The 27057-nt window shown below is 37.2% G+C and overlaps 1 protein-coding gene across 9 annotated transcripts in view; it reads right to left on the reverse strand.

Moving 5' to 3' along the window:
• LOC106624406 (Ig-like and fibronectin type-III domain-containing protein 1) overlaps positions 1 to 27057 on the reverse strand; it is a 152942-nt gene that overhangs the window by 15028 nt on the left and 110857 nt on the right. For all 9 annotated transcript variants that reach the window (XM_036358379.2, XM_070111105.1, XM_070111104.1 and 6 more), the window contains 10 exons: positions 17570 to 17664; positions 17292 to 17477; positions 17100 to 17231; positions 15897 to 17010; positions 15611 to 15824; positions 14801 to 15074; positions 14417 to 14647; positions 12311 to 12663; positions 1017 to 1161; positions 121 to 256 (listed from right to left, as the gene is read on the reverse strand). In XM_036358379.2, the coding sequence (XP_036214272.2) occupies positions 121 to 256; positions 1017 to 1161; positions 12311 to 12663; positions 14417 to 14647; positions 14801 to 15074; positions 15611 to 15824; positions 15897 to 17010; positions 17100 to 17231; positions 17292 to 17477; positions 17570 to 17651 (2867 nt within the window). In that variant the 5' untranslated portion in view covers positions 17652 to 17664. The remainder of the gene's footprint in view (positions 1 to 120; positions 257 to 1016; positions 1162 to 12310; positions 12664 to 14416; positions 14648 to 14800; positions 15075 to 15610; positions 15825 to 15896; positions 17011 to 17099; positions 17232 to 17291; positions 17478 to 17569; positions 17665 to 27057) is intronic.

Raw genomic sequence — 27057 nt, forward strand, 5'->3', positions numbered from 1 at the left:
CCATAATATTACTTTGGCGAAAATTCATTGCATGCTGACATCGCCCCAATTGATATTTTTGAAATCTCTTTTATATTTTGATATTTTCATTCTGTCATTCACCTATTCATTTGCACTCACCTGTAGGTAATCTTCTCATGCGGATGCGAATATTCTGGCGGTTGCCAAGTCAATTGCATCCAGGTCGCGCTGTGTGATGTAATTGACAGCGAGTGTGGCGGCGAGGGTGCACCGTAGGTATTATTTTTGAATGTAGCTATAAATGAAATGAGAAAATATTTATTTTTATCAGCAGGCGAGACCATATTTGTGCGTTTATATATGTATAAGTATACTCGTACGGTTGGAAATAGCAAAGCTGTGATTAGCGAAAATAAAATCAAAATTTGCAAAAAATATCTACCAAAATCAGCACAATGAGCCAACCAATGTCATACGTCAACCGCATTTGGTTAGCTAATGCTCGCATATATTGTAAAAGTGTGTCTGCGTAAGTAGTTACCCTGTAGGAAAAATTCATGCAATCTTCTAATAGTACAGCCATTGTTGAGACGCCGTTACATCCTTAAAAAGTCACTGTTTCGTGTGCTCTATGAACATATTTCTTCGAAAATTAAGCCGGTCATAATGTTAGAGTCAATGAGGGACGCTATATAGCCATAATTTATGACTTTTAGGTGCTGAATTGGAGGATGTGGACAACCCTTGATGTCAACAAAACAAAACGGCGCTACATGTCATACAGCCAACGAAACAATCAATATTTTGAAGGAAACTTTGGTAAACGTATTATCCGGCGTTGTGGAGTTGCGGCGCGCACTTGTCCGATCATTAAATTATATGCGTTTTATTCTTTCTTAAAAACCGCTATTTGCACTTTTTATAAAATCAAGTTATAATTTTCCTACAGCGCATGTACTATTGTGCTGATAATGCACAGCTTTTTCGAAATATTTTCATTTTAGTTTCTTCATATAAGTATGTATGTATATGTAAGCTATTTAAACCACACTCACCATTCTCATCATCGGTCGTATTGATCAGCAACATCGAAGATGGCAACGCGGTACCATAACGGCCGCGCGTCACCACCATGATGCGATACAATGCGTGCGGCTCCAAATTTGTCAGCGCGATGCTGGTCTCGTTTGTGGTCAATTCCTGTATGCAGCGCCGCCAAATATGAGTGCGCGCCAACCAAATGTAGATATGTGCATATATATGTATGTTTGTATGTGTATATATGTGTGTGTTTTTGTGTATGTATGTGTAGATATTGTTAGACAGTTTCGGTGAATGGGCGGTTGTTGGTCGGCGGTACCACGGTTGGCAGTCAGCAGTAGCGATGCAACAGCAGCAACATCAACAGCAGAGGCCACAGCCAATCAGTTCGGCATCAATCGATTAATGCATGCAATTGAAATTTGAAATTGGAATTGGAATTTTTCAAATTGTATTGTTTTCTCGTTGTATGAGTAAGGTATGTGTATATATGCGTGTGTGAAATTTGTGTTGTTATAATAGCATGTATACCGGTATTTTGTTGGTTTTCAATTTATGGCTAATGCGCGCGAAAAATGTGTTTTTGTTGATTCATTTGGCGTTTCGGTGTACGAAAATTTAAGTCTTTGGTATTTGGCTGCAATGCCTTGGATTAGCGGTGGAAACAATTATTTTCAAGTACTCAATTATTTTGGCAATGGAAATTTATCGGTATTGGCATAAAGCGTATTTAGACAGATTACGATACACTTAGACACAAAATTAATAAAAAGTTAGGTTAGGTAGGATATTAAGCGGACATTGTTGAGAGCTAGAATACATAAAGAAGACTGCACTCGTTTAACAGCTACTGTTTGATTTTTACCTAACATAGAGTTTAAAAGAATAGTACCGAAATCTGAAAGTAGCTTTAAAAATCATGACTCTGAAATCTGGCACTCGGACACAGTCTAAATAACTTTTTGAGTAGTCAATTAACAGTCAGCGACCCACACTACACCGAGTTCGCAGTCAGCACCGTAAGTTTATTCAACGCAAGCTGTATATTTTAGTGATCACTTTTTTAAGTGCCCAAAGTTTTAGTTTCACAGAAAGGAATTGTAAAATGTTTTAAGATAACTTTGACTTACTTCAAGCAGGGTATTTTTAAAACTTTCAAACTGTATAGCTATATCCTTCTAGTAAAGTTTTTCAATGATATATGACACCAGTTTCTCTTCGAAGCCGCAAAATCACTTACTCTAATCAAGTATAAGCGCATATATGTATGTAAATAAAGCGAGCTGTAATGCGACATGCGACAGATGGATGAAAAATTTGATACGAGTTTTGACAGTTTTACAAAACATGATGGTCAATCTTCGTCGATTTGTTAAGAGTTTATATCGACTTGTGAATTTTAAAAAATATATTTTAGATTTGCATATACTTGTATATCGAATGTAGAAATAGTTGAGAGTATTCTTCAAAAATCTGAAGTAGATCCGGCGAATAGTTTTTGCGATATAACCGTATTCGTATGAATTCTTTAACTTTCGTCAAATATGAAAATATTTACTACTTATTCGATCTTTACTTGTATTCTTCTATTTTAATAATACATTTCTTTTTTTTTGGTTTTAGGATGGAATATAAGTTTAGTTACAAAAATTTGTTCACCGTGAGACAACTTTATTTGAAGGTTCACCAGGAGATCGTTTAAGGGAATCGAAAATTTGTTAAAAAGTATCACCAATTATTAACGCATATTAAAATCTTTAAAATTGCATTATTTTTATTTATTTATTAAATAAAATGACCTTTAAAAAAATAAATCAAAAAAACTCTTTTTCAGATTTGCAAGTGCATATATATGGCAACCCCTTAGATCTCTATTACAAGCATAATCGCATTAATTTCATAATAATTTTAATAGAACATACAGTTAAGTCGTTCATAAAATATATTCACGTGTTCATAAAAAAGTTCAAATATGTATTTTATGTCATTGAGGCTATAAAATATGCTTTTTAAGTTATTACTTTACCATAGACCTGCAGCACAAAGCCATGTCTATTTGAGAAGAGTTACTTAATATTTTTATAGCTGTGTATTAACAAAGAAAAACGCAAACCACAATTACACCAACTGCAATAAAACAACAACACTTAACACTAAACGTGCTCAACGCTTAAAAGTGTTTGACTGACATTAGCAGCGGCGGCAAATTGACTATCTGGCAAGGTTGCACGTTTCCACAACTATTGACTGCTGCCTCAGTCACAGTCATTGATTGTTGTTGCTGTTGTGTGTTAATATTTTCACGCTTAATGACAGCAATAGCGCGACAACATATGGCACAATAAACGAATGCGCTCGGCAGCATGTGTACCAAACAAGCGAGCAAAGCAATAAAAATAATAAATTTGCCTAGTTGCGGCACTTAACTGCACAAATGCGCACATTTAATGTTTATATAAGTGCGTGTGTGGCTTAATGTGTGGCGCATGCGCAAACTGCTACTTGCCACAGCACGCCATATCGTTCCGCAAATTCGTAACTAAGTCAATGGCAATGCAGCTGTGCCCAATTCAATGGGCGTGGCACTGTTATGACACCTGCTTTTAATACGCACATATAGACATAGACATATACATATTATAAATACATATAATATTTGTAGGCATAAGTATAGTGTTTCTGCGATTAGCTCATGGTTAATAGAGATGACAAGCGTCTAATGAATACTAAACTAGCATTTAGTTTTACCGCTTGCATTTCGCTAATAAATTTAATCAGCATGTTATATCGATATAAACATACGAAGCGAGTTCTGGGAATGAAATAATTATCACCATATTAATTACGAATATATTTTTAAATATTAAACATTTCATAAATTCACATAAAGGTTAAATAACACTAAAATTGAAATTATTATTTTTACCAATTAGTTTAGTTAAAAAATTTAAGATGCGGCAACCCTTTTCAAAACTATGTACGGCAGAGAATTTTCGTAAGCTTATTTAGTCGAGCATATCGTATTATTTCATTTGGCTTGTCAATTTTTTTTAATTAAAAAAATGTAAACAGGTGGCAAACCTGCTTAAAATATGCAGAGAAAAATTCCAAAACAGTTAAGTTAGATGTCTAAATTGTAATATTTAAGAAATTTGAATTAATGAAAATTGTAAATAAATGACAATCCTTGGCAGAATTATATATTTTCAGAGAACTTTTCTAAAACTGTTTAGTTTGATGGCTATATTAAAACATTTAATCAACTTGAATTGATTGAAAATGTTAAACAAATGGCAACCCTTCGCAGAAATATTGACTTTGGCTAGCAACCGTTTTAAATTTCTTTGGTTTAATACCAATACTGACATCTTTTTTATACAGAAAGAATCTTCACGAAATTTAGCAGAGATTATTAACCAAGGCTACTATAGCATATAAATAGCTGCCATACAACAGAGAGACTAAAATCAACCTAAAGATCTTTTTGCACTAGTCAGTGTTTGGCATGCTCTGAAAACTTGTAGGCATAGATATCCTTTAGCACAATTTCTCCTTATTATCTTTTACGTGCGAGTTACTAAAGAATTTTTTCTTTTAAATTTGCTTCACTTGTATAATTCAGAGGAACGTTTGAAGATCTGCAAAACAGTCTAAGATCAAATGCAGAAATTTTCTTAACTTAGGAAGCACCCAGTTTTGAGTACCTTTGTGGTCTATAACTACTAGATGTGGATCTAAGTATATAGATTTTTTATGTCGCTCTCCAAGCATATTTCTGTTATGAAAAAGCCTTTTATCAGACGAATTTATGTTTCTATAGATACTAATGAAATTTATGCGAAGCTTACAAGATGATAGTTATGAGAAAAAATATTTTTTAGGTCACAACCATGTATTACAAGTACATCCATATATATTTGGACCAGCAGTACACTCTTCTAGCCTTGAGATCTCTTACGAGCTGTTCTACACATTAGTTTTTCTATTGATGCGCTTAAGTGCCGCAGAACTCTGCGAACTCCACGTAAGCACTTAAGTAAATATTACACACAAACACTCTTGACGAATAAATCACAGACGCACATGTGTAAAAATCGGAAAATATTAAATACAAACCTTTGCGCGTTGACATAGCAAGGCAATGGGTGTGTAAACTAAATATTTATCAAGAAGCTGCTAAGAGCGACGTCGACATTTTACATTTACCGCAACATAAAAATGTACATATTGTACATGCCATATATAAATATATAGTTATGCATAATATCTGCCTCGCCTGCCTGTTTCGTGTACTCGCATGAGCGTTAAGGTATGTAAATTGCTGCAACATTAGTACCGTTAGCGGCAAGGGCTCCGGTAGCGCTACACTTGTACATAATTCCCCACTTCATTAGTGGCGAATGCAGAAAATTGGCAGTTAGAAGCCGAATCGATGCTGACTGGGGAGTCACTAGCATAGCACAGCATAAAGCAGCACAACAGAGCATAACATAGCAGTTACGCAACCGCAAGCCAAGACGACTGCAGCTGTTAATAAGTGTATACAGTCAAGCGTATATAATAAGTATTAAGAACACGTGGCAAGGTTGGAAGACATGAATATCAGCTATCTCAGACATGGACAACTAAGGTCGGTTGTGTACAATTCGCAGCAGAATCCACTATTGGCTCATTAACATATTATAGAGAATGTGCCGTAAATGTTAATTAACGTTACAATAATGGTATATGAGTTATGTAGTCGCGTGAATTTTGGCAAGCGATGTCCCTAAGGCGCGCAATTTTAGATCTTATGAAGCTATGATTGTATTAAGGTTATACAAATATGTTTCTAGCCCTCTCTGAACTAATTCGTGAATAATTTTAACGACATTTAAAACTAAATGAATTATCACACACGACATTTTGGATGCCATAAACAGGATATTAGCTCGAAATCTAATTGGGTGTTTCGAAGATCGGGTATAGAGAGGAGATTTGGAGATTGTACCGCTGCTATAAATAATAATTCGTGCCAAATTTCGTAAAGATACCTCATCAAATATGTATGTCGTTTGTATATCAGCTTTTTGCTATCCAATATCGGCGCTTCCGACAGGTTAGCAGTTTCTTCGCGAAGAAAGGATGTGCTAAATTTCAGATCGATATCTCAAAATCTGAGGAACTCGTTTGTGTATATACAGACAGACGGAAGAGACTAAATCGACTCAGGTCATCATGCTGATCATTTATATACATATATATTTTATAGAATATCCGATATTTCATTCTGGATGTTACAAGCTTCGTCGCAAAATTAATGTATCTTATTTTTGGTATAAAAATTATAATTGATCGAAAGTGGAGGCAATAAGGAATCCAGATTGTTAGTCAATAGGCAATATTATTTTCGTATAATAAGCGATAATAGAAAGTAGTATATAAGAATGCCGTTAGATATGCCAGGCTATGTTAAAACTCAACTATGGTCTTCATATTTGAGTGCCAACCCATCAAGAAATATAATTAATGGGAAAAAAAGCTAAAACGCTTAGTAAGCAGCAAAAAGGTGTCAAAAATGTTCCATTTCAGCACTTAGTTATAGAACTTTCATACTTTAAATTTGAAAAAAAGCATTCAATAAAATATTTGTCTTACTAAAAAAAGATTAGTTATCAGAATCAGACGCATCTAGACCTTACGCCCACTTGCAATTTCATTACCATGCGTACAACAATTTATTCAGCTTTGAATATTTTACGAGCACAAACAATTTAAAAAGCGTTATGAATACCGCTATTTTCACCATTTTATTGTTATTCATACACCTTCAACACTTCTATATTTATTTGTTTTGGTTTTTTTTCCGCTCGTTCTCAACGCATGTGGCTGCATTTGGGTCAGCGAAAATAATTTTCTAGCTCACTTGCTGGCTAATACACACAACCACGACTCTCTAGCTGATAGCTTCGAAAACGAGTTAGCATATTAATAACAATATAAATTCCATTAATAATAGTTGAAAGGTGTGCAGTGGCGAAAAAAACAGTGAAATGGATATTAATGCGACAATTTGTCAGCAAATCTTGTGAGTGAGGACAGGAATAAAAACAGAAAAAACGAGATTTAGTGAAATAAATGCAATTTGGAAAATAACTGACCTCGAAAATTTGTGGAACGCACTGAGCGTGAATTTGTATATATAATATATACATATGTGTGTACGTGTGTGAATATGTATGATCATGTGGGAGTGTACTGAAAGTCGGTAGTTAAAAAATGGTGGACATAATGTTGCTGCAACATATGCATTGCGGCGTATTTACGAAAAATAAACACCAACAATATTAATAATATTCTTTCCAAGCCTAGGTAACTTTGTGAAGCGCCTAGTTGTTTGCGTTTTACGCAAGCTCAAATTTTTTAGCTTACGTATACGCCAGAGTGGCTACTACATAGCAATATTAAAGTGGCATATAAATTTATAAATAATGCTTTCTCCAAAACTAGTTAGCTGAGGAATGCGCCTAGCTGTATGCTTTGTTAGTTGGCCCATATTTTTTCCAAAAGGTTGCGTATACGCCAGAACGGCTTGTGAGCAAACAAATTTAGCTGCTGAGAAGTGAGGAATTTTTTTGCGTGCAATTAAGCCACCAAACAAAAAGCGCATAGTGCCACGTGTGGGCGAAATATACAGCAAATTCAATCAGGGGCATGTAAACAAAGTTATTTAACTTAGTTAAACTATGAATTAGGATGAGCCGGCCTTTTGGATTTCAAAATGTTTAGAAATTTTATTATTAATTTTAAAGAGAAAATCACGATGTTGGAAGAGTTTTGAAGTTAGATTTTGAAAAACAATATCCAAATTGACGGAAATATTTTATGAAAAAAACTTACATTTCCAAATCTGTTCATCTATTATGCCTCCAGATGCTCTGAAGCACTCATAAACCAATCAATTATGGCATACATTTCTAACGTACAGCTGGTGGGATGTATTTAGCGTGTCAATGCAGCTAAAATCTATATAGAAACGGCCATAATAATTTGAAAGAACAAGAAAAAACGCTAACTTCGGCTGCACCAAAGCTATAATACCGTTCACATGCAAAAACTTAGTTTGAATCATATACATAAATATTGTAAATACTTTATACGGTCTACGACGTTTCTTTCTGTTTGCTACAAACTTCGTGGCAAACTTAGTATACCTTGTTCAGGGTATAAAAATGTTAAATTTGAAGACCACATAAGAAACGCTGCTAATAAATCGACCACAATTTTATCATGACAAAGGACAATATATTTTCACTAAAAATATTATAATAAAAAAAATTATAAATTTTGATGAAAATATTTTTATAATATTGTAATAAAAAAATAATTTATTTTTGATGAAAATATTTTCTTTTTTCTATAAACCATGTAAACAAATTTAAACCCATTTCTCTTACGCAAATATTGTCCCACCCTAATATTTTTTCCACATGCCTATTTTAATTTCACATATATAAAATTTGCCATCACATGAATATCCCCAATTATTTTCACAGCCAACTGTCGTTTTTGGCATCAATTTGTTATTTTGATTTTCCTTTTATGCACATATTCATCTATAGATACAAGTACATATATGTTTACCCAAATCCCTGTGTCCGCGTTATATACCGATGCGATTTAACCTAAATTTATTGTTGCGTCGAAAATTTGTAACTCATTTCGTTGCATGTTGATGTGGCAAATAGTCAAGCGTATTTACATTGACAAAGTCGCAATGAATTAACAGCGGAAAGCTCTACTAATGGCAGGGATATGCAAAGCTGCGGAAGAGTTATGGGTCGCGCTGTCAATAACAAAGGGTTATACATGTGGAAGCGCATATTGATATTTATTCAGTTTATTTATGCATATATACGATATATGTGTCGTATATAATATATATGTGCTTATGTGTGTATGTAGGTTCGCAGTAACTACCAAAATTGGTCGAGATGGATACAGATTGATATATTATATCGCAAAAATTATATCTGTTCGTCTATTCGTCTATCCGTGCAAGTAATATATTCAGTCAAAATAAATATTAGACTAACTAGCGGTTGGTAATGATGATGCCAAATCGGATGCCATTTTTAGGCAAAATCGCTTATCTGAGGAACTACACGGCCACATTCAAGCCACATCTTTTTCGCTCAAACAGTTACTTGGCAGTGTGTCACCTATCAACTAAAAATTCTGAAAATCGTAGCATAACATTTCGAGTCCCCAGATAAGGAATATGAGGACCCTTGGTGCCTATATCTGACTTTTAATATGAAATATTGGTCTCTCTGTAGCATATCTTAATCAAACTAAGTGAGCAATCATGCTTGATGATAGTTTAATCCAGTGCTAGGTAAAATCGGGCCGAAACTTTTAATGCCCCAAGTACTGAATTTAAGAACCTATTTGACTTTTTACAGAAAATATCAGTGATTTCCGTCATTCTTTATCCCTATATATCCTCCAGAATGTAAGAGCATAGTGAAGCCAATAGTAGAAACGAAAACCTAAGAAAATAAACTTTGCTTCAATACTCTTAATACTGTTAAGTGTCTGAGCCCCATAGAGATTTAAGATGCCATGCTCGATTACTATGTTTCTCTACACTGAACATTGCTGTGCTGCTTACTCCACTATGGACTAAGTTTAAGCTCTAAGTTAAAAAAAAAAACAGAAAATATATATAAACTTTTGCTCTTCTTAAAATACTAAATTTATAAATAATATTTCTATTTTAATAAAAAAGTGTGTATATAATTCTCTGGTATAAGGAAATTTTTAATATACAGCAGTGATTCCCAAATATTATATCATGTAGTAGTCATAATTTTTTAAATATCAATTTTAATTGAACTATTATTTTCAAATTAAAATGTAAACAATTTTATCACAGATGTACTATAAAGAAGCTTTTCCAAACCAACAGTGCTTCCCAAACTTCACACAGTCCACATCAAACAATTGTCGCTAACTATCATTAGAGTTGATACCGTTAAAGCCATAAATTTTACTGCAAGCAGTAATCATTTATTTTTCAAGCTAAATAAAACAAAAAAAGAACAACAACAACAAGAATTGTAATTTAAAAATCTTGCGCAAAATGGCGCTTTATCAACGAAAGCAAACAACTTTTAGCGCACTTTAAACAAACAACAACAATTTAACAACACTTGCGTAAATAGCGAAACGCCGCCATCATTACCAACCTCAATAGAAAAGCTATTAAGAGCTCTTTTCCGCAGCAAGTGCGCGGCGCGGCGAGTAAAACGCACCCACACACACACACGCACTAGTATAGCTGAGCAGAGTATGCTCCTAACGCATTCAAAAGCAAAGGACGACACGCATAGAGCGAATTACAAAAGTGTGTGTGTGTGTATATTTAACTATAGATATACAAATAAATATACATAAGCATAAATGTAAACATATTTATATGCGTAAACTATCATCGAAATAATATAAACATTATAGTCAACCGCAGCGTGTTAGTTGAAACATAACAGCAGCAACAATAACAACAAACAAAAGCTGTAAATAAGTTGTAATATAAGAACAACAATAACAACGTTGTCAATATTTATCTACGCGTTTGTACTCTCTTATTGTATGCGCGCGTAAATTTGCGGAGCGTGCAAGGGCGAGTTGTGGTTACACGCGCGTGTTAACTGCTATTTACGAGAGTTGCTTGACTAGTCAAAATATGTTCAGATTTAAATTACTAACTGTCCACTGATATCTGCGACTCCGATAAATGTTCAGATAATTGGCGAAAACAAGGCTAGTGCAAAATTTCAGTTTAATATCTCAAAAACTGAGCAACTAATTCACGTATAGATTTGCATCACACAGAAAGACGAACAGAAACAACTCAGCTCGTTACGCCGATCATTTATATATTATATGTATAGACTTTATAGGCTTCACGACGTTTCTTCTGGATGTTACAAACTTCGTGGCAAACATAATATATGCTATTCAGGGTATAATTATGAATTTATCCAACGCACCCCGTTACAACTATTTTTCTGCCTATTTTATCAACATTTTAGTTAAATAGCTCTGACGGCAGCTGTTAAAAATCTTTGTTGTATGTTAATGTTATTACTATTTTATGAAAAGAACAAAGAAATAAGCATTGAACTCAATATTTGTAATAAAATTGGTCCACAAATATCAGAGTGTAAAAGGAAATGATAACAATATTTAAATTACGTGTTTTTTTTTTGGATTTTCATAAGTAAATACTGAGCTATACAATCTATAGATAGACAATTAAAAAAAGCTCTAAAAATATTATGTGGGAAAGGAATCTCGGATCTACAGACGGATAGACGGACATACCGCTTGACACGCTGATCTTTTATATATATATATACTTTTTAAGGTCTCCGACCCTTCCTTTTGAGTGTTACAAACATCGAGGCAAACTCAATATACCATGTTCAGGGTATAATGATTTCACTATTGAATTAATATGTAAGAAAAGCAATAACAATCATTTAGTTAGTACATAGTAATACCTTGAAAATATATGGGCAAACATATTCACTTCCTTTAAACTGTATAACTTTTCTTAGCACAAAACATTCAAATCGATTTGCTTCCCATCCTAAAAATCTACCGCTTCCAAAAATCTATACAAATAACCTAATTAGACGACTTTTCTGAATGCAAAACATTTTTCAATTCTAACGCTGGCAATTGCAAAGCCAAGATTTGCAATGCTGCAAACACAATTAACCCAAGCAAACAGAACCGAAATTAAACAGCTACAAAATGTGGCAGCCCAGCTGCAAGTCACCAGCAGCTAACAAAGCCAACTATTCGAGTAGCCGAAGCCAATACCAAAGTCGAAGCCAAAATGCTACAATGTAAATGCACTCGCTTTGTTTGGCGAGCTCCTACTACCGGCTAAGCTGGGTAATTTGCATGGCATGCTAGCAAAAAAGAGAAAAAATAACAACAAAAGCCCCAAAAAAAAGAAACGCTAATAACTGAAGTGTCTACACAGCCTCAACTGTGTCTGTGACTGTTGCGACCAGCTGCCGCAAATGGTTATGCGAGTCCACAGTTCAAGAGCAAGCAACTCGATGATGCAAACTGAATGCATATGTGTATGTGTGTGGGTGTGTATTTTCAAGCCAAACTTAGTCAATTGAAGTTGCTGGCGGCAAGTGAATTGAAAACCAACAAAGAGTTTAAGACGCATCTGTTATGTTTGTGTGAATGTATATGTGTCTGTATGTATATACATGAATATGTTGTTGTGCTTGCTACTCACATTTTCCAGTTTCGCCACAGTCTCATAGAGGGTCATGTTATTGACTTTGCCATATTGCACGATAAAATCGATATCATCATCACTGTTGGACGTCGACGCATCACTGCCACCAGCAGTGGCAATGTCATTAGTGTTGGCGGTGTTGCTGTTGTTATCGCCATTGTTCGCGCTGCCAGCAGTAGTTGAGCTAGCACCTTTCTTCATGTTCTCCTCATTATTGCCTGTGGTTGTTGTTGTTGCTGCGGTGGGTGCACTTGCCTCGTAACCGGGTTGACGCCAAGTCAAGCTAATTGTGGTATTTGTTACCGAAATGGCGTGCACGTCCTCAGCTGGACCGGGTATGCTCTCGGTGCCTGTGACAATAGTGAGAGGGCAAAAGAAAAAGAGAGACAGAAAAATTATTAAGTGCTGTTAAAGAGTAAATGATGCAAAATCATTTGGCAACTCAAAATCATCGGAATTTTTAAAGGTTAGTAGATTGCTTAGTGAGATTTTTATTGCTGTAAGAAATTTGCTTAGAATAAGTATTAAGTGGCTGAGGCTGCTGACTGCCGGCTTATCACTAAAGACGAAATTGTAATTATAAAATGAATAGGAGAAACACAATGTTGAATTAAATTGTAATACGAATGTAAAAAACAAAATACTCAAAAACTAAACCAAAACATTAAACGTTAACTGCGTTTGCACCAAGCCTACAGTACCCTTTACAAATACAAAAGATTCCTTACAGAACTTGATTTTGACCAGTCAGTTTGTATGGGAGCTATATGCAATAGTCGTCCGATCTGAACAATTTCTTCGGAGATTTCACTACAGACTTAGACAATAATCCGTGTTCAATTTGGTGAAGATCTCAAAAACTGAGGGACTAGTTCGCATATATACAGACGGACGGACAGAGGCACACGGCTGATCATTTATACACTATTTTTACTTTATAGAATCTCCGATGTTTCCCTTTAGGTGTTACAAACATCGCGGCAAACTTCATATATCCTGTTATATGCGACCTTATAAGGACATACTATTATTTATTTACAGAAAATGATAAAATTGCTTTATGGTACCAAATCAACAATATGCAATAAATGCATATGTATATATGTAGCAGCAACTACAACAGCAATCAATATGTTTTCCTATATAACTACCAACACAAATATTTCAGCTCACATACACAAACACACACACATATTTGTATATCCTTGGCGGAAGACGCAATCGATGATAATGAGCCTTTGCTTGTGTAAGTGCACACATAAGATGAATACACAGGTAAATATTAACTTGGATGCAGGCTGACACATACACATGTAAATATATACACACATACATACATAAGTATATGTACATACATATTATACTTGTATACACACAAGAAACATATGTTGCGCTGTCTTTGAGAGCTTAAGTGAATTTAAACGCAAATTAGTGCATGCAAGCATGTGTGAATGCAAGTATGTGAATGTGTGTGTGCGTGAGTGCAAGCTGCTCAATCAAATTCGCTTTAATTGTTGCTTAATTGGCAAATACAAAGGCTGTTGATGCCACTCATTGTCTGGCATGCGCAAAGCTAATATTGTTGTAAGCCGTAACTAACATTGCAATTGTTGTTATTGCTGCTGTCCTTGCTACCTTTGGCTATGGCAGGCAGCCAGCAAGGTTGTTGCAGTTGAATGCCAACACAAGCCGGCAAGTGTGTTAGTGGTTGCTTGATTGCTACTTGACAACAATAACAAAGGTCAATACGAGTACAATGAAATGTTATTTTACTTTATTTATAATAACAACAAGAAATAATAATAAAGTGCAGACAACAAAAAACTGCCAAGTAAATGAGTGTGGCAAGCATATGAGCAGTATATGCAACAAGTGTGTGCGTGTGTGTATGCGAAATATAAACAAGTATGAATGACAATAACAATGAAAAAACAATAACAAAAATAATCAGTTGTCTCAAATAACAATAATAAAAATTAATAACAAAAACAAGAAAAAACGTTAACTTCGACTGCACCGAAGCTATGATACCCTTACGCACCACTGACAGTCAGACATCCTATTTATGTCTACAACTAAGCAAGCACTCAGCGTTTCACTCACCTTCTTCGATGCACTGCAAAATATTGCCTGCATAGGATAGACAATCACTGGAGGTCGTGCCATTACTGCCGCTATAGCTGCTGCCACTCAACGCGCCTGGATTGCTGCCGGCGCCGTTCGCGTAGTGTGGCATGACGCCGCGGCAGATGGTCATGCAGGCGGTGGGTACGCCGCGCCGCTGACAACAGGGCGTATGATCACGTCCACCGGCGGCGCAGCGCACAATAACCGCTGTTAATAAGAGAAAAAAGAGAGAGGAAGAGTGAGAGTGAGATAAAATGTAACATAGCGTGAATTACAAAAAATATGATATTAAATTTTGTGTCAAACATTTATCTGCACCAAGTTATTTCCTTTCGCTTCTCCATCATTTCTTTTACTTACACATTTGTGCTCGACACGCCGGTCCGAGCTTTTCAATATCCGACAATTTAATGTTGTACGAACAGAGTGGCGCACATTGTGGCAGCAAGCCGGATGCCTGACAGCATTTTGTCATATTGTAAACCGGTTCGGGCTCATCCACTGCCTCCGCGGGTTGTGTGCGTGTAATGAGACGTGGTGAAGCTTCACTTTTGCCATATTGATTCACGGAGACTACGTAGAATTCATAGTAGACTTCGGGTTCGAGTCCTTCCAAAATAAGTGGTGGGTTTTTCTAGAAAGAAAAAATACCACGTTTAATAAGGCGTATTGACAGTAGGAACACGTCAAAATTCATAGTAGCTGCCAAAACGAAAACCTATAATAATACAGGTAAAGCTGAAAGACTAAGAGAGAACATAAAGTGACATAATTTAATGGACGCTCCGACTAACAATGATGACTTCAATGAAGTGAGTTTATGGACCTGATCAGTTTTACCAAAGACTAACTGCCAAACCAATTACACAGGCACTTGCGATCAAAATTTAATACCGACCAAAGTATATCGTTCCCGCGACAACCGAGTTTAGATAAAAAAAACCGAACCTAGATTTTTTAATTGGCAACGCTTATAACTCTACATTAATCCTCAAAATTATTTTAGCAATGTAACTACTATAACCAAAAAAAAGTAACCGAAAATCTACGACTGCCCACGATGTCTACGCCAACCAGTTCAACCAACTTTCAACTGCGACTAGTCTTCATTTATATTCAACATTCTCCACTCTAACTCTCAACCCGTATATATATACAAGTTAGACTTACCTTCACTACAGTCAGATAGTCATCGCCCTCGCCTAGACGGCGAAATTTTACGTGATAAGTGCTGATTGTATCAGCCAAGCGCTTGGGTTTATCCCAGTCCAATATTATGAAGTTGTCCGCCTTAGCCACCGTACGTATCATCGAAGGTGGATCTGCAAGCACACCGTAACCCTGGAAAAGGCAGCTGCTGTATTCAGACATGAACCGTAGGCACCTGAAAGAGGGCGTACAAGAAGACATGTTGGTTGAGAGGAATACTTTCAGCACTACAAACACAAATACTTACTTGAACAGACTAAAGTCCAGTGTTGATATTTTGCCTGAGCATAGTGGGAAGCACACAGCTGGTATGCCACGTGCACGACAGCAGGGCGTGTGATCGATCTTATTTGCTAAGCATGTGAAGGTGATATTGGACCATGGTGCACAGACCATAAAGTCAGGCAGTGTAGCTAGGTCGGTCTTTTGTGGATCGCACATTTTATCGAGACACTTACGATGCGTCATACCGTTGGCTTCACAACAGCTACGTATGTTAGGCAGCTCCGGCATAATGCTTTCTACCGAAGCAGAAGCTTCGGCATCATCACTTCGGGGTGCGAATACCTCACTGGTATGGGTGAATACACGCAAACGTTCACTGGGCAAACTCGAACCGAAATCGTTATGCGCCGTCACCACTATCGCGTACATTGTGAGCGGCGTAAGATCCTGCAGTGTCAGCGTTGTCTGATTTACCGGCACTGTACGTATAATGGTCTGCTCTAGTGGACGTTTCTTCCATGCAAACGCATTGGATACTTCATCCTCATCGAAACTGTGTAACGCCGTGAAATTCACACTATAATAGGCAACTTTATGTGCCAGCTTTTCCGGTTCGTACCAGTGTACCGTGACACGCGTCTCCGACACATGATCGACTGTAACACCCGTTGGTGTACTGGGTATGTTCTGCACGCCCTGCAGTATGCACTGCAAACCGCTGAGAGTGTGATGTACGCAAGATACGCGCGTCTTCAGCAGATCCGTAAAGGGTGTATACTCACCGCGACACATATCCTGACACAAATCCGGTATCTGTTTGTCCACACAACATGGCACATGATCGCGTCCATCCGCCATGCAACGTACAATATTCGGAAAGTCCTTCTCACAAGCTTCGGGCTCTATGCCCGTCGTGCCATCGATTATGTTGTGCACATTACAGAAACCCATGCATTCGGCGGTGACATTAGCACGCTCACAGCATTCAGTGAAATCGTGTGTGATTTGTGGCGCAACGGTGGGTGTGCGCCAAAATGAGCGATTGTCGGTGGCGTCGAGTGGCGGTGGCACGAGATAGACATCACTTGATTCTGTGGTAGTCGTGATGTTATCATTGCCGGTGGGTATCTGCTTGACTGCACGAGAGAAGGTAATGTGAGAGATAAATTAGTTTAAAATAGTACGGTCTACTCTTCGAACTTGAGTTTCTCTTTCCAATACTGACCTGTGAGTATATGTATGCTACGGAGCACTGGCTCCGAATTCAGTTCACAGATGTAACTACCCGAATCTTCGGTAGTCAATCGCTTCACGAGCAACACCCAAACCTCACCGCCCGACTCGAGTCCTTTAGGATCTAAACGAAAGCGTAGTATAGTATTTTTGATGTTAGAGCAACATTTTCTGGCATATGTACCTGTCTTCCATTCACTTTCGTCATGCAACACGCTGATGCGTGTGTCGCTCGTCACTCTCACCATACCGGCTGTGAGTATTTCGTCGGATTTCTTCCATATCACTGTGTGATTGGCGCGATTTTCTGAGACAACGCATGTGAGCAAGGCGTCTTTGCCTTCGTAGATCAGTGATGGACCACCAGTTGCTGCAAGGAAGTAAATAATTCGAAGCAGTGAAGGAAATATTTGAGTTTTCTTAACAATTTCTTTAATTCAGAGAGTTTTTTGTTGTGCTCACCTATTGGTACACCGGAATTAACAGTCGAAAAAAAGCATGTTGATGTTGTTAGTACCACCAGCAGCTTAAGCATTATTTCCATTAATAACAGTCACCTGAAGAGGGAGATAAAAGAAAATATATTTGTTATAGATTTAGAGTGTACAGTTAATATTTTTTCTTAGAGAAACATACTAAACTTCTATGAAAGTAGGACCAACAAGCTCCTGGAATTATTATTATACTATTTGTCAATCTCGTAACCAGCAAAACCCAGAATATCCAACAAACTTAATTTTTGTAAAGGTTAGAGGACAGAGGGAACAGTAAGTACTTAGGATTAAGTTAATTGGCATCTGTATCATACGGAAAAAAACTTTTCAGAAGGACCGACCGGCAGTTCAGGTATACTATAAAACTTGAAAAATTCTCATTCGAAGGGAAGTAAAAAGCTGAAAGTTGAATGCTCTTAAGTTCAAGTTCAAATAACCTTAAAATTAACATCATTCAATTATCTAATTACTTAATTTAAACACATTTAATTATGACAAACAACAACAGTTCGTTAAAAGTGTGTTATCCTGAAACCCAACTCATACTTTACTAGGTATAATAATATCTCAAACTTTTACTAAACGCTTTAGAAGTACTTTTTGTGAGCATTCAAACAGCCAACAGTTGGTCATAGCGACAGTGTAAACAGGCTCATAAAAGGAAAAGCGAACAAAACAAAACGGTGGAGAACAAAAACTGAAGGAAATGGAAGTTTTAAAAAAGTTAAACAAAAAAGCAAACATTTGACACGTGCCAGGCGGCGCTAAATAGCAAGCTGCAATACGATGGAGACTTGATAAGTTAGAGTGTTTTTGAAAAAAAAATTTTTTGGTTCTACAAGAGTATATATATTCGAAAATTAAGTCTACAAAATAATATAGAATCTTGAAAAATCACAAAAAAAGTTACTCAGATCTTAGTACAAACTTTCTTCATAATAGAGCTTAAACCTCTTAGGTACACTAACATATTTGCCTTTAAAGCAACAAACAGTGACAGTTATTTCAATCTGGAAAGTTTAGATGTCATTTTGTATGACATGTAACACAACTTCGTCACTCTGAATTCCGGTATTCATATCCTGGGTCCTGAACCCTTAAATTGGCAAGTTTTTTTCTTCACCAAGTTAAATTATTTTTCTTTCGGCCGATTTGAACTTGTTTCGAAAGCGCAGAACAATATTGCAAGCAATATTTTTTTCGACTTATTATAATATTTATCAATAATTTAAAAAAACGATGAGTTTTGATGGTGGTTAGGCTACTTTTTTCTGTTGAAATTGTTAATTTGTTAGGTTTGTTGAAGACATTTCATATCAAAAATATTTCTGCTGATATATAACAACTGACGGCTAACTAGTTGACAGTTGACAATTTGACAGCTAACTACTTGGATGTTACTCATAGTCACACATTTCAAATGAAAAAAGAAAGAACAAAGTCTAAACAATACTTACATAATTTTTTGCTCATCAGCAAAGAGCTCTTATATTAAAACATCTCTCGAAAAATTCTTAAAAAACCTTATTTTATCCAACTACTCTCGTAACGGACCAGAAGCACACTTTATATATTTTTACACTAAAATGTTTTTGCTTTCCAAGGATCCACTCTCTGCATGAGTATTTTCCGTTAAATAGCTACATATAACTCAACTCAGCATCAGCAGCTAACTAATCCCTTAAGTAGCCTAATGAGTATGAAGTTGCCCATAATGCATCAGACGCAAAGGCGGGTTAGAAAAGATGAAAAATATAACAATATGAGAAATTAAAGCCGCATAACAAGAAAAATCTGTCGTGAAAAGATAACAAATGTGGGCAAAGTGAAGGACAGAAGGACAGCATGACGGAATTTTCTCAAGAGAGACAGCGCAGAAAGCTGCACCGGAGGTGGAGGATAAAAAGGTGAGACAAAGTAAATAGTCGCATACATGATTGGGCATAAAGGAAAGATAAATAAAGGTGAAGTGTTTTTGTGCTTAAGTAAAAACAAAATTGTAAGTGTCAAACACGAAGGACGAAATTTGTTAAGGACCTTACATTTATATGCAACTCGTTGTCGGAACAAAAAGTTTGACGGGACGAAAATAGAATAACGGGGAAGGTCCTAATGGTAAAAGTTTTAAAACGATAAAAATAAAATTGGATTTAAGATTAGAGAGTTTTTGGAGGAGGTTTTCATTAATATATAAATAAAAATAAATAAAACATATTTTTAGTGAGCATAAAGGCTGTGGCTGTGGCAGCGCCTGAAAGTGATGATGGAAGAATATTGACCTTGCTAAACATTGTTAGCCATATTTATACACTGAACAGGGTATATTTAGTTTGCCAAGATGTTTATAACACGCAAAAGGAAACGTCGGAAACGCTATAAGGTATATACATATATATAAGTGGACAACGTGACGAGCTAAGTCGATTTAGCCATGTCCGCCTGACTGTGCGGTTATGCAATATATACGTGAACTAGGCCTTTAGTTTTTGAGATATAGAAATTTTGCCCACGTCTTTTTCTCATCAAGAAGCTGCTCATTTGTCGGAACCGCGAATATGGAAAAACTATAGCATATTGCTGCCATATAAACTGAGCGATCAAACTCAAGTCCTTGTATGGATAACTTTTTTTTTTGTTGACAAGATATCTTTACGAAATTTGGGGCTGATTATTAGCCAAGGCATTGCTACAATCTTCGAACAACTTGTTTGTTTTTATATCCTTTTATGCTCTAAAAAATGGAAATGGAAATGCTAGCAGAACTGAAATAAACAAAATAAAACTTTCGGCTTTTACGAAGTTAAGGTTCAAACTTCTTGTTAAAGGGGTGGTAATAAGTAATATATATAAACTGAGCGGGAATTGGAGATCTGCAGTAACTGTGAACGCAATAGATTTAGTGCACGTATAGTTTTAATGATACTTTAAGACGAAAGGAGCTTTTTCAAGTAGCTTTGAAAGAACTTGAGAATCTGAACAACAAGAAGATGCTACATTTTCTTCTTCTTTTTATTTTGAGAGTGGCAATCGGATTTCTGGGACCAATATCTTCTCAAATACACAGACGTAAGTTTAACTTCCCTATGAAATGTTTCAATATATTCTACACCGATTCGGCTGAGGTTTTGGCCTTGTTTAGGAACAATAGCAAAAATTGAGATCTATTACAATGCATTTGAGATCTAAAAATAGCCAAAATATGAGGTCCTTCCACTTTCCAGTTCCTAAGCACAGTTCACAAGAAGTTTACATGACCAAATGCCGAACATGACTAGTACCGTTTGTATGGCTGTAGGAAGGCAGGCAGTACCATATGGGGAAAAGTCTCAACTGTAGCATTGCATTGTGTCAATGAGTACCATCAAGCATTTAGCATATCCATCAGCGAGCTACCGAGTTCTGTGAGTAAAGCAACAATTTGCAATGTAGTGCAACACTAGCAGCTGATAGTCGGCACTGTTGGCACACGGTTAGCGGTAATACACCCTTGGTAGTCGTATTTGTGGTGCGTTTTATTGTGCTTAAAGGCATGGCGGCTTGTGTACGTTCTTTAGGCGACATTTGCTTCTGCTGCGTCCAGCTGCCAGCGATGGTGGACACCACTCTGTACTGTTGACTCTTCTTTGATCTAACCGGACCGTTGTTTTGCTGTCTGAGTGCGTGCTGGCGTCCAGTTGACCAAGTTGGACTAGTAAACTGTTTATTTTGTAACTGAGCGTGCCTGGCGGCTAGGTGTTGTCCTCTGCTTGTTACTATACATTTGACAGAGTAGATGTAGGAAATCTTCCTCAGGCTGTAAGCCTTACTGTTGCGTTTCCGCTTTAAAGCTGATTATAGACTATAACATACAGGTAGGTGTAAAGATTTGGAGTTAATTAGAGTTGACGTGGATGACCGGAATATTATTTCACTGTGTGGTGAAGATATTTAGCGCTAATTTTGAGACATTTTTATAAAAAGCAGTCAGAACCAGCTGACCTATTACACGATCAGACCTAATACCATAACATATTATCGTACATAGTCTCGACTTCAACTTATATTCTCACTAATATCCACACACATCAATTGTAATAAGGAGTTTTTCAGTAGACTACTTAAGGTAATTATCTGAAGCAACTTCCTTTAGATGATAAGAAAGATATATCTACCCACTTACTATCTCAAGGCTGAAGAAATGTACCTTAGTTCAAAGCGATGACTAATCATTGACGAATTTTCGATACAATATCTGTTAGTAAAGGAAGATCAAGAAAAGGAACGAAAAAAACGAATTATGCGATATTCGTAGCACTCGAACGGCCTCGACTTTTTTTCGTCTAAGAACTGTCATCTCAGAAGCATTTAGGAATGCTATATGTTGATACAGCAATAGTGAAACATCAGATAGTAAAGACTGAAACAATTAGAGAGAAGTTACTGTTAATGGTATACTTTTCCATCATGCAAGATTGGTTACTGAATATTATATAGAAAGACTTACGTTAACTCTATGTGGATGGTTATTAGGCAACGATATTTCACGAAAAAGAGCCGAGTTAGAATTCTTTAAATCAAAAAACCGATTTTAAGGATTCTAAGCAATTATGGCAGTGAAAAGTTCAGCCGAACCGTGTCGAGGCAACCGAGAAACCGAGGAAATTGTGTTAAGGCAACTGAGTCAGTCGAGTTCTGTGGCGAACTTTGACAATCTGATTGACTCCAATCCGGAGAGTTTTGTCAGAACTTTGTTAAATAGGATCCCAAAAGTATGCAATACGTAAAGTTGTTCAAACAAGAGGAGCTAGGGTCAGAAGCTTTGGAAGCGTGTGTTTGTTATCTAGCATATTTTCGGTGCACAAATTAAGACAAAACACGACCAAGAGGAAATGTGACAGTCCACAGAAAGATATACTATAATAGAGATATCGGATCGATGAAGTTCACAGTAGCCACTTGGTACCCATTATAAAAAAATTGACAGTATAGCTTTCTGTAGAGATGATTAATCCTTGCGAATTATTATTATAAAATTCCCTTTAATCTAAAACGTCTATGCGGACAAATCGCTATCGACTGATGGTTTAAAAGCCCACATAGTGCGAATTCTCGAGCAAAGACTTTCAGGTCAAATCGACGAAAGCGTCAATCGATGTCTGAACTAACCGCGTGCTAGTTTGCCAGTATCTCGACGTAATTTATCGAAACCTCAAAATCCGCTAACAGTAAATATTTCGCTTTGTAACTTGCATTATTGTTGTTATTGTAGCTCCATACCGTTCTCACACGGGAACAAAAAACGAAGATAGAAATCTTTTGGCAACCCTACCAGCCCATTAAAGCAGCTTAGTCACACAAATAAGTTTCCATATATACCTATACGTGTTTGTGTGTGCGTGTTTCTATTTGTTTGCGGTTTGATATCTCCGCATCACTGCTTGCGCCGTAACTTTCCCATTTTGTATTAATTAAAATTTCGTAATGCCAACTATTTCGCGAGTAAACTAACGACGGCACAGAGCACTAACACACACACACACACCAACTAATGTATATATAAAAGCACACACACACATACAAATAGACGGTTGTGTATAGGGCACAAAGTGAATTGTATACACCGCATGTGGCTTGTGGCATGTGGCATGCTGGCATATGAACATAGATAACGGATGTGTATGTATGTGTGTGTGTGCGACTATGATGCCACGAGAGCTGGCAGTGTTTCCTGCAGCTCCAGCGTTTAGGTGAAAATATGAAAGATTATGTGACATATGCTTGTTGACAATGAGAAATTTTAGACTTCTCAAACACACACACACAGATCGAAAGTTGGCTATAAAATATTCATATTCATATGGTGCATGCCACACGCGGCAACCAACCAGCCTGTAAAGTGGCAAATGTGGCCGCAGATATGCAAATGGTGTTGTAATAGCATTGTTTTTGCGCTAACAGCAGTATAGACAAACACAAACATACATATAGTATATACACATGTAAGCATGTATGAGTGCACCAACGCGTGAAAACACGCTTTTGCTGCGAGATCTAAAAACTGGGCGTTTTAATTGGTATGTCAGTGTCGCAAGCCACATGAAAGGCAGACGCAACGTAGCCTCAGCTTCTTCTTCGTGCTTGTTGCCTAGTCTAGTTTTAGGCGCGCAGCCACGCATGCTTTCAATTTTATGGCACAAATTATTTTCAAATATCCACATGGCAAACTTTGACTTGACTGCAACAGCCACTGCAGCTGCCGGCAGCACTCCTTTTCCGCGCTCATTAACTCCGTCATTATCAGCATTATTATCAACTACTAATATTAACTGTGCCCCTGCCTCTTGCCCACCGCCGCCACCACCATTTATGTTGATTCCCAAGTAATGATTTTAAAATTAAGTGCCGAACTTGCTAGAGGAACCCAACGGTACTTAGCAGACAGAAATAATTTGCTGCGTAGTTTGTTGGAATACTTTTGGAGGCGGTTTGTTGGCAGTTTGAGAATTTCCAAAATGTTTAACATAAAAAAGTTTACACTAAATTTCAACGGCAATTACCCGGAAAGGTTGCTTTATTTAGTACACACTGGGGAATGCCAAGTTCAACTTTTCATGCCGTTTAGGTTGCAACAGCGGCGTGTCAAGCGAATGAATGCAGGTGGTTATACAATTAAGTGGGAGAGCAAGAGCGAGGAAGAGACAAAGGGAGAAAGATAGAGCGAGAGGTAAGTGAGGTAAGAAACTAGCTTCGGAATAAACTTATTCGAAAATAAGCTTGTGAAATATAATTTGATTTAATTAAATCATAGAAAACAATGAGTTTGAACAGAGCAGGTATAGTAAGCTTAAAACAAGGAAAGACGTTAACTTCTGCAGAAAAGCAGCGTTAATATCCTTCAAAGGTGCATTGCTTATAGCAATTAAGGGTATAAAAAAATCTTGATTGTGATCGGTAAGTGTTTATGACAGCTATATGCTATAGTAATTCGATCGCAAAAGCTTCTTAAAAGATTGTAGCTTTGTCTTAAGCAATAATCTATGTCAAAAGTGGTATAGATATATTGAGAAACAAACAAGAAAAAACGGTAACATTTTTAGTCCTATTTAATGAGTACCAATTAGACAGAGAACTTAGGGACTCGAACCCAGTTATAGAGAAATAATGTTATGTGGTCGATTTGAGAGGAACTAGGTCTTCTTTAGAAAGCCCGCAAGATATCTTAAGCATATGTGGTTCTTTTACTCGACCTTGAAAAGAACTCCACATGCAACAACTACTCAAAAACAACTATAACAACTTCAAATAAGTACTTAAAAACATCACTCCACTACTTAAGCTTAGTAAATCAGATTAATGTAATGCGTTAGAGACAAGTCAGGGAAGAAAAAAGTAGGTTATCCGCCGTCTTCTATTCATCCACTCAAGCTTCTCATGTGGTACATGCATTCGAGGTATTCTCAACACATAAGCTTAGTAATTTGGTAATTTAATTCGGTTGCCTCGGTAACCCAACAACCTGCTTGCTGTATTGTTTTCAACGAAATAACGGTACTGAATGCCTGGGTTAAAGCAGTGCGTTGCTTCGCACTAACTAATCTACTTAAATAGCTGCTTACAGTTGATTGCGTTTAATTTGAGACAGAAGTACGCTGCATACCGAGACGCCGCTTTCGAGTTGCCACCACCAAAAGCCCCAAAGCATCAGCAGCAGCGGCCGCATATTGGGCGCGTCTCGCGTTGACGTCCAATTTCGGAAATAAGACAACAAAGCGAGGACGGCATGATGGCGCGATTTGACATGCAACCAGAGGCAATCGGAAGCGCCTAAATTGCTTGGAGAGTCTACAAATAAGGTAGCATGAAAAAGCAGCGTGACGGGGCGAAGCGCAGTGACAATAGTTTAACGCATCCGTTGAGCAACATAAGCGGACGGAAGTTCATTGGAGTGTGGGAAAACTGAAGTACAATGCAACGTTAGGCAAAGCAAAAAGCAAAGTTAAACAAAAAAAAAGGCTGTCACATATCAGCTAAGCCAACCAAGAGCGACGTGCGAAATGTCGTAAGAACTATGAAGAGCTTTAGAGCACGCCATAAGCGGCAGGTAGCGATGATAAAGTACAAGCAAGCTCCGTTAGCACTCAACGTCAACCGCACAGCGTCAAGGCAGTAAGGGCTTGGCGACAGTAAGCTGCGTTAAGATCTGCCGCACATTGGACGGACGTGCACATCAGCGTCAAGATGTCGCACGATTTTTGTGACATCAGTCGCGCTTTTACGCGCATCCTGTTGGCTTTAATTCCTTTTTTTTTGTTATCAGTTGCCGCGTTTGACTGCACGCAGCTGACAGGCTTAGGTAAGCAGTTGCATTGCGCTTCACTGCTTTGCTTACCTGGCGACTGAGATCGCGCATCATGCTAAGCACATAGCTACAAAAGCGTTGAGCTGCAGTTGTGCTTTAAACTTTTAGCATATTTTGAGGTAGCTGTGTGCTATCGCAGCTTGTCTTGGCATGAGTTGACTTCACTTGGCTTCACATCGCTGCAGCTTGTGTTGCAAAATGCTAACAGGGACGTGGCAGTTTTAGACGCGGTACGAAATCCGTGGCAAATGCAGATTGCGACGCAAGAAAAAGCAGATAAATTGGTTTTCTTCTAGCAACTTTTGTTCCTTAGACCATTTTTAAGGTATCTGAGTACAATAGTTCATTACTGCGAGCTTGCTTCTGCTCCAAGTTTTTAGTCGAAGTGAGTTCACAATTTCGGTATGGCCTATAATCTTAGCAACCAACCTTTTTTAAAGAAGAAGATACAGCCAGCATAGTGCAAATATTAATTATTTTATCTTCACTGACTTCAGCTGAACCACTGGTCCAGAATGAGATTTTTTAGCGAATACATCCGCAAAACTTTGGTCGTGTCGTTTGGCTATGTCGTCGACGCAAGATGATGCTCCATTAAAAAGCTGCTATGATTCGAGACCGACCCGTGGGTGGCCAACGGCAGCAAGGACGCCCACGCATCCAATGGAAGGACCCATTGCATAGCGATCTGTCTGCAATTAGGATATACAACTGGCGTGACCTCGCAAAGGATAGAGGCAACTGGCGAAGTTTATTGTACTCGCCCCAGAACGACCCACAGTTATAGTGCCAAAGAAAAAGAGAAAGGAGAAATCTTTCACATTTACTAAATAACTGATTAAAGTTTCTAAATACGTAGGTCCACCAACATTAAATTTTAAAACCATTTTAATATTTCGTTAAATTTCGAATATATGTATTTTCAGCCCAAAACTTTATTTCCTACAGGGTGCGTTCCCACCAGTCACATAATGTCTCCAGACACATACAAATCTCTGTTTGTGCGTCACATTGCTGGTGCACTTTTGACTTCTTGGCACCTACTAAAGATTATTGCCGTTGTTGTTGTTGAATTTTATTATGTTTTGCGCGTTGTTGTTGTGTTTTTATCTCTCTTT

This window comes from Bactrocera oleae, chromosome 6, assembly GCF_042242935.1.
Source record: "Bactrocera oleae isolate idBacOlea1 chromosome 6, idBacOlea1, whole genome shotgun sequence".
NCBI lineage: Eukaryota > Metazoa > Arthropoda > Insecta > Diptera > Tephritidae > Bactrocera > Bactrocera oleae.